General features: G+C 37.7%; 3 protein-coding genes across 6 annotated transcripts in view; 1 reads left to right on the plus strand and 2 right to left on the minus strand.

The window, feature by feature from the left end:
* The window catches only part of LOC108976216 (AF4/FMR2 family member 4-like), a gene marked incomplete at its 3' end in the record, with an annotated part of 55781 nt that overhangs the window by 23287 nt on the left and 20028 nt on the right, over positions 1 to 12466 (plus strand).
* On the minus strand, positions 3065 to 5549 carry LOC108976218 (gram-negative bacteria-binding protein 3-like). Its single transcript, XM_018945167.1, has 2 exons — positions 5495 to 5549; positions 3065 to 5156 (listed from the first exon to the last, which is right to left on the minus strand). The coding sequence occupies exon 2, from the start codon at positions 4779 to 4781 to the stop codon at positions 3186 to 3188; it is 1596 nt and encodes a 531-aa protein (XP_018800712.1). The 5' UTR covers positions 4782 to 5156; positions 5495 to 5549; the 3' UTR covers positions 3065 to 3185.
* Positions 8126 to 9845, minus strand: LOC108976223 (gram-negative bacteria-binding protein 3-like). Its single transcript, XM_018945174.1, has one exon. It carries the CDS (start codon positions 9741 to 9743, stop codon positions 8265 to 8267), a length of 1479 nt encoding a protein of 492 aa, XP_018800719.1. The 5' UTR covers positions 9744 to 9845; the 3' UTR covers positions 8126 to 8264.

A 12466-nucleotide genomic window follows, 5' to 3' on the forward strand; every position in this document is an offset into this window, starting at 1 on the left:
TTTTTAATTCAATTTTTTTTTTAAATTAATATTTTTTTATAGCAATAATGTTATATAAAGATTTCCATTGCATTACAATTTTGGTATAATATTTTATTTTTCAAGTTTTAACATAAACATTTCCATATTTCACCACTTTTTCTTCTCTTCGCCGATTGCTCCGCACCGCGCTCAAATTGCTTTTATTTAAGTTTTCCACTGTTCCAATTTTTCCAATTTCCGCGCCGTGCTCGCTTATATTTACACTCGCGTGTGTATGTTTGTACCGAAAAGCAAATTATCTTACAATATGCTCTGGCGCCTAAAAGCAGATTACTATCAGCCCTCTTTCATTCCTTGTCCTCATGAATGTACACACATTCATATGTTTGCATGTATGCGTTACCGTGCGTGCCACAATGCGTAAATGGCCTGCCGCTGCTTACCGCTTTTCATCGGCGCCATTGCTGTCCTTCATTGTCTTGCCAAAAACAGCTAGCCAATAAATATTTCGAATTTTGTCTTCTTAGTCACTGCTGCTCGCACGCCAACAAGACGGCTGTTTTCTATACATATACACGCTACATACTCTGTTCTTTGTTTGAAATTCAATGCAAAGGAATTTAGTAAAGTATTGTATTCGAAAATCTGCGTACGCTATCTTTTACTGCACTGCCACAAACTATGTCGCAGCTATTTAAAAAAAAAAAGATTTAAACAAAGCGCAGACTTTTGGTGTCCACAAAAGTATGTGTTCTGGTGCTACGCGTTTGGTTTAACCTCAATTCCCTTGGCTGACGCATAATTGAGTAGCATAATTTTAGACGTAAACGGTTTTCTAACCTTCAAAAAAGTTTCTGGGCGCAAACGATTTTCTAATCTCTAAACACGTCGTGCCATGTCATACTGTGTTACAGTTGCCTACATATTTTTGGAAAATTTCATATTTATTTTGGAAAGAAGGCAATTTAATTTTGCATACTTTTGATCATGAGATACCCTCATCATTCAGCAACGTTTTATAATTAGTTTTTTAATAACAGAAAACAGTTCTTTAATATTTCGGAGTTCCGAAAGCAACAAGTTTTTATTCCGAAAATGTTCAAGAGTTTGACTTCTTTACATTTTCCAAAATTTGGAATTTCCAATACTCCATTTTTGACCTTTATATTTCGCATAAAAAACTTAAGGAATTTTTCGGAGACAAAAACTTTTATACCGTAAATGTTCAAGAGTTTGACTTATTTACATTTACCAAAATTTCGGTATTTCTAATACTTAATTTTTGAGCTTAATATTTGACATATGTAATTTATAAATTATAACAAAAAATTAGGAAATATTTCGGAGTCCGAAAAAATTTTTTCCCGAAAATATTCAAGGCTCTGACTAATTTACATTTTCCAAAATTTCACAATCATAAAAAATTAAGAAATATTTCGAAGTCAAGAAAAATCAAAAAAAAAAAAAAATTAGGAAAACAAAAATTTTGCTACATATTTACGTTATTACCAGCTTCAAAGTTGCATAATTATTTTTGTAACACTAGAATCAGGAAATATTGGGTCTGTTTTTTGCCTGTATTTTCGGGGAAGTTGAAAAAAGTTTACAGCAACAAACAGTGAGAATAGTGAAGAAATTGGCTATATTTTGAAATTTTTGTATAAAAAAGGGAAGAATGCCACGCAAAGCCACCAATGAAATTTGTGAAGTTTACGAATCTTCTAAAATAATAAAACACACTACAAATTATGAAAGCTCTGAGTGTTTAAAATATATATAACTGACTTATGATCGTCTACGACATTATAAAAAATCTTCTTTAAATTAATATGATTCATGGTTAAACCCCTTTTCTTGCCTCAAGAATTTTCTTTATTACAATGATTCCTCGCTACATACATACAAGCACATTTCACCAATTTTATAGCCATAATTGTGTTGTAACTGCACAATTACAATATTTTACATTTTTACTACACAGCCGCCCTCTACCCACCTGCAAAGCAAGAGCAGCCATCAAATGTAATAAATCACAAATGCCGCTCTTTTGCACCACTTCACACCGCTTTATTCTATTTTCTTCATATATTTCTTCTAGATTTTCCACACTCATACCTTTGCCCTTTCCTTTTTTACTTTAATGCTATTTTCTTTATACGCTTGCATGCGCCTAAAAGTCTACTTTAATTTGTTGCATGTCACATGACAACTGCGGCACACAAGCCAAAAAGTTAAGCTAAGCAAAAAAAAAAGGAGCAAAATTAAATTTGAAAAAATCTTGCAGAGCGCTTGAGCGCGCCGCGCACCGCAAACGAGTCGTGGCAATTGTTGACAAATATAATTATATTTAATCATTTAGCTATAGCAATTTTGCCACTGCCGTTTTGCCTGTTCGTCGCGGCTTTAGTTGTTCTAGACATCAACGACTGCCATGCCTTGCCTTCGTTTTTGTCGGCGTCTTCGGCGTAGCCACTTCACTGGCATACACACCCGTAGCTTACTTAATGATGCGTGCATGGAATTGAAGTTGTTTGAGTTGTCGGTGATTTCTTATATACATAAATATCCCAGTCCATCTTTTTCTCTTATTGATTTCTTGTGAAAAATTATGTCTATTACTCACTTCCAGCAATTCGTAAATTGAGTTATCATTTAAATAATGCATTGCTTGTAATTTTTTTCTTTAGCTGTCGTGGTGGATAATTCAACTGAACTGACAGAGTGTTCCCTACACGTTTTAGCTTGCGCTTTATTCTTATTTTGAAGACCGTAAATGGTTTTAAATTTTATATTCCGTAGTCAAAAAAGTCTTTTCGTATTTCCAGTCAAACTTCAGCTTATTTTTTTTATATTTATACTTATAAATAAATAAACAAATATGTACCATATTGGTCGACCACTTTTTTGTAATTTTTTCCGCCAGACACACTATTCTTTCATCAAATTTTTATACAAATATTTGAGATTATGTACATATACATATATAAATTTTAATGAAATTGACATCTTTGTTGTATTTTTTTGACAACGGTCTTTTGTTTTCTATTTTGTTTTTATTTTTTGGTTACGTTTTCTCTCATATTTCTCTCACACTCAATTCGCCCACTGTAGATTCAATACATAATGCCGTTTTTGCTTAAACAATTTATTCCAAATTTGCTAAAATTTTTATAAAATGCAATACACTTTGTGCCATTAAAAATCTAAATTGCATAGACCCTAACGTAATCAATAAGCAATTCGCCAAACTCCAACCAATCATCAAAATTTTTCTCCACCGCCTTCAGCAGCGTGCTCATGGCTCGTTCATTCGTATTCTCCCATGGTTTCTGCGGTTGCCAGTCGTATAAACCTTCGTTGAAATCATTCACACCACCGATACCGTAACCCACAGTGATGTAGAATTCTTGATCGAAGGGCGCCATTTTACTACCCTTCCTAAGTAAAACTCTGTTCGGCAACTCTAGCTCATCTTTGTTAAAATTAGCCAGCCTACCGTGGCTGTCAGGGTTGAAATTACAATACACCTCATTGTCTACGGCTACGGAGATATGCTCTTCCGTCCAAATCAGGGTGTAAACATGGAAGTCGTTGCCCAAGTCGAGCTGCTGCGCATTCGGGAATTCGCACATTTTTTCCCAACGCCAACTGCTATTCGCATTCACAATCAAACCACCGAAAAGATGCATTTTTGTACCATTTACATAGCTGAAGGCGATGCGCATTTGACCCGACTGATAGTCGCCAACGCCATATTTTTCATTCACTGGCTGCAGCCACAATTGGGGAAAGACCCAGTTGGCGCGTGGCAATTTCGCGCGTATGTCAACGCGTCCATATTTGAAGGAGAAGTGTTCCTTTGTTGAGAACTGTGCGGCTATGAAGGGCGGTATAGATAAGTAAGATGTTGCGCTGCCATCGCGAACACATTCTTCACTGTTCGCACGGCCGGTGCAACGCGGTCCGATATCATGTTTAATATTCAAAGGACGATTGTGCTGTTGAAAGTGACTGCCGGTGAGTTCTGGGTATATTCTAACCATGCCATTCTTCACTTGTAAGACTTCCGGCACATTTAAGTACAGTGCGAATTCCTGATCTGGCTTTGTGGCGAAGCGCTCTTCCACGGTCCAACGGTCTTTGCTCAACTGCGTGCCAGAGAAATTATCTTCAAATAGCAGTTGATTCGTACATTGCTGCTGAAGACCATTTTTATAAGATTGTGAAGGTTTGCATTCATCAGTGTGCACATCAATGACACCAGCACCCTCGTGGCTGTCTCTGTTGCTGTTGGCATTGCCAGCGCTACCACTGCTCGTGCCGGTGCTACCAATAACGTCGCTATCTACGCTACCGCCGGCGCTGCTGCTGCTGCTTCCCCCTTTTGCATTCTCCGCGCGTTTTCGTTCCTCGACTGCGTCCGTAGTGTAATTCGCATACTCGCGCACCGTAAACACGCCATTGTCTTCACGATAACCCAAACCATTGTAGATCACATAAGTCCAATAGTAGAGCGTATCACCGATTCTCAACTTTGCGTTGCGTTCGTGGTAACTCCAACGTCCATTCCTTGTTTTGACAATATCTCTGGACCAAGTGCCCGCTTCCAACCCCTCCATTTCCTCATTGAGTTTGCCGTGGAAGGCGAAGAGCGTGATGCCCTCCTCGTGCGGTATGGATACTTCAAATCCTTTTGGATAGTACACAACAATTTTTGCTTTCGGTACCTCATAACTGGGTATACCCAGCGCCATGGCTATAATATAGCCCATGACAACAATGAAACGCTGTTGCCACATCTCGTTGATTATAAGCTTATTTTCACACTATTCTTTGTTATAAATGCTGTGTCGAACAACCGCGTTGCGCGTCTTCTACCAAACTACTACGACCACTGCTCGCTGAGCCCCACAATATGAAGCTCTCATCAGGTGCTGATAAGTCTGTTTTTTTGCGAAAGCATCATTGTAGGTTTCTAACGTCAATAAAAGCATGGGCAAACCAGTTCACCAGTTGTGGTAAATCACAAAAACCGAGAGAATACGAAGAATCGCTATAGCATGTGTCAGCTCTCAACCAAGCGCTCTTACTCACTTTCGTGATTTGTTTTCGTTTTTTTGTAGAACATGCATTAATCATTGTTGTTTTTGTAGTTTAATCCAAGGTATTCTGCGCTGCAAAATCACAGGAATATAATTACACATACATGCATACGTATGTGGTGTGCAAAAAATGTACAGCACGATATTAATTATTATGATGCCGTGCATAAATATTCGGTAAATAATCGGTAGGAATGACGTATACAAGTATGTGGAATTGGTAATTTTTTGTACCCCGAACAGGCTATGTTAAGTGAGACACGAAGTTTGTAACAGCGAGAAGGAAATGTCGGTGACCCTATGAGGTATAAAGATCAGCTTGACCAGCTCAGTCGATTTACCCATGAATGTCTATATATACGCGAATTAGTCCCGCAGTTTTTGAGATATCGTTCTGAAATTTTACTCACCTCCTTTTCTCCCCGAAAAGCTGCTTATTTGGTGAAACTGATATCAAACCACTATGTCATATTGCTGCCATACAAACTGACAGATCTAAAACCAGTTGTTGTAAGGAAACTTTTTTATTTCACCATATATCTTCACGGAATTTGACACATATTATTGTTCTAGGCAAAGCTATAATCCCCGAAAATATTGTTCAGTATGGACCACTATATCATATAGCTGTCATACTAACTGATCGCTCAAAAAGGTTAAAGATTTTTTTATATGTATATAAGAAATTTGACTGTGCTTCTTCTTTTTTGCATATTTTTTTCTTTCTTGTTATTATCAACAAAAAATATGTTTAAATGTGATTTAAAGGTTATTTCAAAGTCACAGCAAGCGTTGCCTCTGTTTTGCTCATTACTGCTTATTCATGCTAATGCAGGTGTGTAGGAAAACCAAAAGCTTTTTGAAATTTCCTGGATTATGCCCGTTAAAATTAGTTGTAATTAAGTAAGTTTTTATTTTCGAGAATTTGTGCAAAAATACCACTACATAAATATTTCCATAAATGATACGTTTTAATCGGCAGATCCATCCACTGTTATACAAGCTTGTGAGTAGAGCTGTTGGATTTGCCTTGCTTTTTTTCATAACAATATTAAACACGCTGAGATTGCGATCTTAAAAAATCTACTAAACGAACACCACACACTCAAACCACTTCGTTGTTACGACTAATTGCCGCTTAATTGAAAATAAACTTGCGAGAATTTATTAAACAAGAATAGCTTATAACTGTGCTGTGTATGTAAATTGTTTTGCTTGCGTATACTGAGAATTTGTGCTCAAAAAACGTTGAGTAAAAGAAGAAAGGTGGCTCTTAAATTTTTCAATTTAATCAAACATCAACTTATTTTGTTTATATTTATGCTAATAAATAAATAAACAAATATGTACCATTTTGGGCGACCCATTTTTTGCCATTTTTCCCCTAGAGACTGATGGAATAAAGTGTAAAACTTTCAACAGTGTAAATCGAAATTTCCAGAACGGAAGTGTGCCACACGAACTAATACAGTATCGTCTAAGTAAACTTCACAAATTTCATTGATACCATCTTCCCTTTTTATACAAAAATTTCAAAATATAGCGAATTTCTCCATTATTTTCACTCATTTTTGAACAGCTGTAACTTTTAATCAACTTCCCTGAATTTAATTGAATTTTTTTTTTTTTTGGTTCAATGAAGTTTAAAATCTCATCTTTCCAACACAATACGGTATGACACAATGTGATTGGTAGCACTGAAGATATACGACTGGAACGACATCTGTTGACACAACACAAAAAGACTTTTTCGACTATCCAATATTAAACAAGAATCAGTGCTAGTGTATGATTTTTGCAATGCCCACAAGCGTAGAAATTCTGATGATGACAACGCGGTACGAATATCAATTGAAAATATTATAAAAATGGCAATCAGCTGTTGACGAGGGTTTTCGAACTCGCAAAGCTGCCGTCACCTACAAGTTTGTATCAGATTAAGTGCGCAGTTAATCTGGTTTAACGCTGCCGTCTGTCAAGCCTATAAGACAATATATTACATTTGTGCTTGAAATCGATAAATATGATGTTTACAAATATCGTTAGTCTGTGCAGTGCAACGAAATTGATTTTCTTCCAATAAAAACAATCGCATAGTTTTAAAGCCACTTCTTAATGAAATCTTACGAACAGGTTTAGAGGCAATGAACACTTTGACATTTAACGTTGCGATTTATTCTGTCCAGAGACGTAAGAAAAATCAAACTATTTCCCTATACATAAAAAATATGAAGTTAAACATAAACATGACAACCGGTTATTTAAAAGCGATTTTATCAAAGCTTTGCAAAGTATTACGTAGCAAAATATTGCTTTTAAATGCAAGCAAGGCAAAGCGTGTAAATTAAGTTCACCCAGAAAATTTAGTTACTGGTAAGAAAAAAATAAAAAATAATATATTGTTTACACTACAGCGAGTTTTTTTTTTTTTAAATATGCAAGCCAATTTTCAAAGAAAAATGTTATGCTTTTTGCATATATAATTAAATAAACACAATCAAAGCGACTACCATAGTAAAAGCGACTAAAAAAGGCTATCAACGCGACCGGTTTGCTGCTCTTTGCTATATTAACATCTCTTGAATTATTTTTAGTGATGCTAAGAGAATTTTGCTAAAATCAACCGCGATCAAACCGTGTTATAAAACGCGCTCCCGAAACAATTTGCGTGACTAAAATTTTTTCAAAGACCACAATGCCTCTGGTTTTTCTCAAAACCTGTTCTTTGTTCCATTCTTGGATAAACGCTACCCTGGCGTTTACTTTTCAGCTAATGTGAACTAAAATTGCCAGCCCTTTTGCCACGTAGCTGTCATTATTTATCAAAACAAACGCAAGTTATTTTATTAATTACTAGTGGATCGGGCCACGCGTTGCTGTGTATACATTTTATACTATTATTCATATAATAAGCTGTTCAATACATTGAAAATATCAAGCCTATTTTCTAAGTCGGTTCTAACTGGACACAGTGTGCTAAATTGTGCTTCAATCGGTTCAGTAGTTTAGGAGTCTATCGTGGGCAAACAAAACGTGACACGCAATTTTTATATCTAAAGATTTTATTAGGTTAATTTTCATACAGAAATTGTATTCATAAAGTCTTATTTTAAATACAACCACTCATACCAACAAATCAATATCACATCTCATCGTTATACTGAAAATTTGTATCGAAATTTATACAGAATAGACTTTCACAAAATCAATAAACATATCCCCGCTGGATATCCAGCGATCAAAATTCAAAGCTTTCACTTGTTTATATAACGAGCCCATGCCGCGTGGATTCGTATTGCCCCAAGGTTTCTCCGGCTTCCAGCCATATAAATTATCCCTAAAATCGTGTACGCCACCGATGCCATAACCCATGGTGATGTAGAATTCCTCATCGAAGGGCGCCAATTTACCACCCTTCTGCAACAAACCTTTATTCGGCAGCTCTTCGCCATCTTTGAACATATCGGCTATGACGCCATCCTTAACGGGATCGAAAGTACAATAGTTTTTATTGTCCACAGCCACCGAAATTTCATTCTCAGTCCACACTAGTTTGTAAGTATGAAAATCATTGCCCAAATTGAAAATAGCTGTGTCCGGGAATTCGCACATTTTCTCATAACGCCACTTATCGTTCGAATTGACGATCAAACCGCCAAACAGTTGCATTTGTGTATCGTTTACATAGCTAAAGGCGATGCGCATTTGTCCCGACTGATACTGATCGGCACCATATTTTTCGTTAACCGGCTGCAGCCATAGTTGCGGGAAGACCCAGTTGGCGCGTGGCAACTTGGCGCGTATCTCAATGCGTCCATATTTGAAGGAGAATAGGCCTTTAGTTGAGAACTGTGCGGTAATGAAGGGCGGTATTGATATATACGCTGTGGCTGCACCATCGCGCACACACTCCTCACTGCCTTGACCGCCTGTGCACGTTTCGCCGAGGTCATATTTCGCATGTAACGGTTTCGCGTGCTGCTGGAAGTGACGATCTGTCAATTTTGGTTTTATGGTAACCATGCCGTTTCCCACTTGCAACACATCGGTTGCATCGTCCAAGTATAAGTTATATTCATAGTCAGGTTTTGTGGGGAAACGTCGCTCTACGCTCCACTTATTCTTGTCCAAGCGCGAGCCGTTAAAGTCATCATCGAATAACAGTTGATTAGCACAGCGTATTTCTAAACCATTACGGCGCGACGGTGTTTTTTGGCAGCTGCTACCACTACGTACATCTAATAAACCAGCGCCACCCTGCTTTGTATCGTCGCCAGTATTAACAATGGGAGTGGCATACTCATTCACCACAAAAACGCCATCATCCTCACGATAACCCAAACCATTGTAGATCACATAGGTCCAGTAGTAGAGCGTATCGCCGAGTTTCAACTTTGTGTTCGGATCACGAAAAGTCCAACGTCCGTTTTTCGCCTTTGTAATATCTCGCGCCCAAGTGCCGGCCTCTAAACCATTCATCTCCTCATTAAGTTTACCATGAAAGGCGAAAAGTGTGATGCCCTCCTCATCGGGTATGGAGACCTCAAAACCTTTGGCGTAGACATCTATTTTAGCCTTCGGCACCTCATAGGGTGGTATTGCATACACAGCGGCCACGATATAGCTGCACACGGCATACACTAACAATTGGCGCAGCATTTGTAAATATACTTCTCAACGAATTTCCGTATGAATTCAATTGTCGGAACGTGTTATCGTACTGTTGTCTCGCGCACGTCTTCTAACAAACTGTAACGACGCCAAGTCGAGCTCGGCCATATGAAGCTGACATCTGCGCTGATAATTTTTTTTGCCGTAGCGCACATTGCTGATTACTTGTGTTAATAATAAATAATGAACGCAAACCAGTTTACGATAGGAAAACCCCATATGCTGATCATACAAAGAGAGAGAAGAGAGGAGCGTGCATAAGTGTCTCTCGCAATCTTAAATTGCATTCGGTTTGCGCTTGCAAAACATGCTTATATTTTCTTTTGAATTTACTGTGTAAATATTTATAATTTAGTTTTTGCTCATAAGCTCGATACCGGCGCCATGCTTTCAAATGGCAGTTGATATGCAAGTTATGAGATTCTTTTTATATGCGTTTGTATGTAAATATATTTGATTGCCAGTGATTGCAATCAAAACCTATTAGAATTTCTAAGAAAACTTGATTCTAGTATAATATAATAAAAACTAATTGACTGGCTTTGAGCTCGCTGGCTGTGTATTCAAAACTAGCAGTGCAGACCTCATTAGCAATAGCATCAGACTTCTACCCCATTAGACTTGTTGGTTGCACGGTCAAAGCTTATTCTTCTTCTTTACTGGTGTAGACACCGCTTACACGATTATAGCCGAGGTAACAACAGCGCGTCAGTCGTTTCTTTTTGTCGCTCCGTGGCGCCAATTGGAGATTCCAACCCCTTCTCCAGCTTGTCTTCCAAAGAAGTGTAGGTCTTCTTTTCGTCTATTCGGACGACATGCAATAGCCAGCGTAGCCGCTGTTTTTTAATTCGCTGAACTATGTCAATATCGTCGTATATCTCATACAGCTAATCGTTCCATCGCATGCGATATTATCCATGGCTAACGCGCAAAGGATTTTCGCAGATCTTTTCGCTCTGCAACATATAGCAGGGCAGGAATAAGGAGTGGCCATGGTTGCCATCAAAAAGTTTTTCTTCCCAGGCTAATTGTTATTTTTCATTGTATGCATTTTTTACGTGGCGGGTCCCAAGCCCTTGCGCACAACCCTGTGGATGGGATGTTTCGTGTTCTCTCTTTAGCTCGCCTTCAAATGGATGCTCTTGGCTTCAAAGCTTATACGTCGGAAATTTCAAAGCTGATGAGCTTGCTAGGGAGGGCACACTTACCCCAATTTTACCTGATTGGGAGCGAGTCGATGCTCCGTTATTTTCTTGCGTTCTAACTCTAGAGCCATTGACCTCACGTAAGCTCGGCAAGCGCTGGTGAGCAACCAGAACTTGTGCGACTGTTTGATCCTTCTGGTCCAAATCAAACCTCAACAAGTCCTCAGAGCTACTTTCTCTGTGAAAGGCAATTTCGCACAAGTTCATAGAGATTTTTTTATAATTTCGCTTTCTGGCAGCAAATACAAATGATTTACGCACACTTGTGTTGACCTTCAAGGATATAGATATGCTGCTTTTGGCACGTGATTTCCAATTTGAACGTTTTAGCTATTTGTCTGTAACCTTTGAGGAAAAGGCGGTCGCCCGCCGAAACGGCGCTATTTGATCCTTGACGCAATGAACGCCAACCTACATACGTTTGCATTGGTAAAGCGCCAAAAATACGCGCACCATGCAATTTTTTCGTGTATTCGAATTTTGGAAATTTGTCACTCTTAACTGTTTTTTCTATTTCAATAGATGTATTGTTATTGTTTTCATGCCACTTTACACTGAATAAAGAAATATAAATTTAATTTTTCCTGCATTTCATGGGATAATTTTAGCAGGCAAAAAGAAATGTGTCCATTCGATTCATTCCGAGTTGTGTAGCCAAATCGGTGCCGACAGCGACAAAAATGGAAATGTTGCCAGGCTGACGCCACTGAAAATGCCATGCCATGAGCTACATATAAAGCAGTGCAAACGCAGTTGTATGAGTGTGAAATGACAGCAAAAAAGTGTTGAAAAAGTATGCAAGGGTTAACGGGTTAACGGTTTAAGCGCAAAAAAGGTTACTAGTGTATTGCCAAAAAGGCAGCAAAATAAAAGCCAAAAATCTAACAATTCAATTAGAAGTTTCTGGCCTAGAAAATACACAGAAATTACAGACATCGTGGCCAACAAGCAAAGGACTCATTTGGCGCATTAAGTAAAACACTTGCGGCTCGTGACTTTTTGCGGCGCCACCTTTTTTCATTGGATTAATTTTTTATCCATTTATATTACATACACTTTATTACTTATTTTATCACTGGCTTCCTGCACACTATATCAGCTTTAGTGTAGTTTATTTGTGTTTTCTTTCTTTTGAAGTAAGCCTTCTACGTTGTAGAACCCCTCTTTTATTTTAATCTCGTGTCAATTTAGTTTATTCAAAGTGCTTGCGTGTGCTCGTGCTGCGAACCCTTTTTATGGCAAAAATATTTACTGAATATTCGTTCTAACAGCTCAATCGTCGGGCATGGTCGTTCGGTGTTCCATTTACAGAATTATCGAAAATCGATAACTTTGTTCATGTCAAGTGTTTATACAGCTTATACATTTTTTTATGTTGAAAAATCAAATTATACTATATACAATTCAATTTACACGTAAATAATCAACACATGTTTTTTTGTCTTACCATACTATAGTAAAATTTTTATTTTTTAATTTCTTTTTGAATTTTTATATTTTTTATAT

Source organism: Bactrocera latifrons, unplaced genomic scaffold (assembly GCF_001853355.1).
Source record: "Bactrocera latifrons isolate USDA-ARS-PBARC rearing strain unplaced genomic scaffold, ASM185335v1 scaffold_74, whole genome shotgun sequence".
NCBI classification, from domain to species: domain Eukaryota; kingdom Metazoa; phylum Arthropoda; class Insecta; order Diptera; family Tephritidae; genus Bactrocera; species Bactrocera latifrons.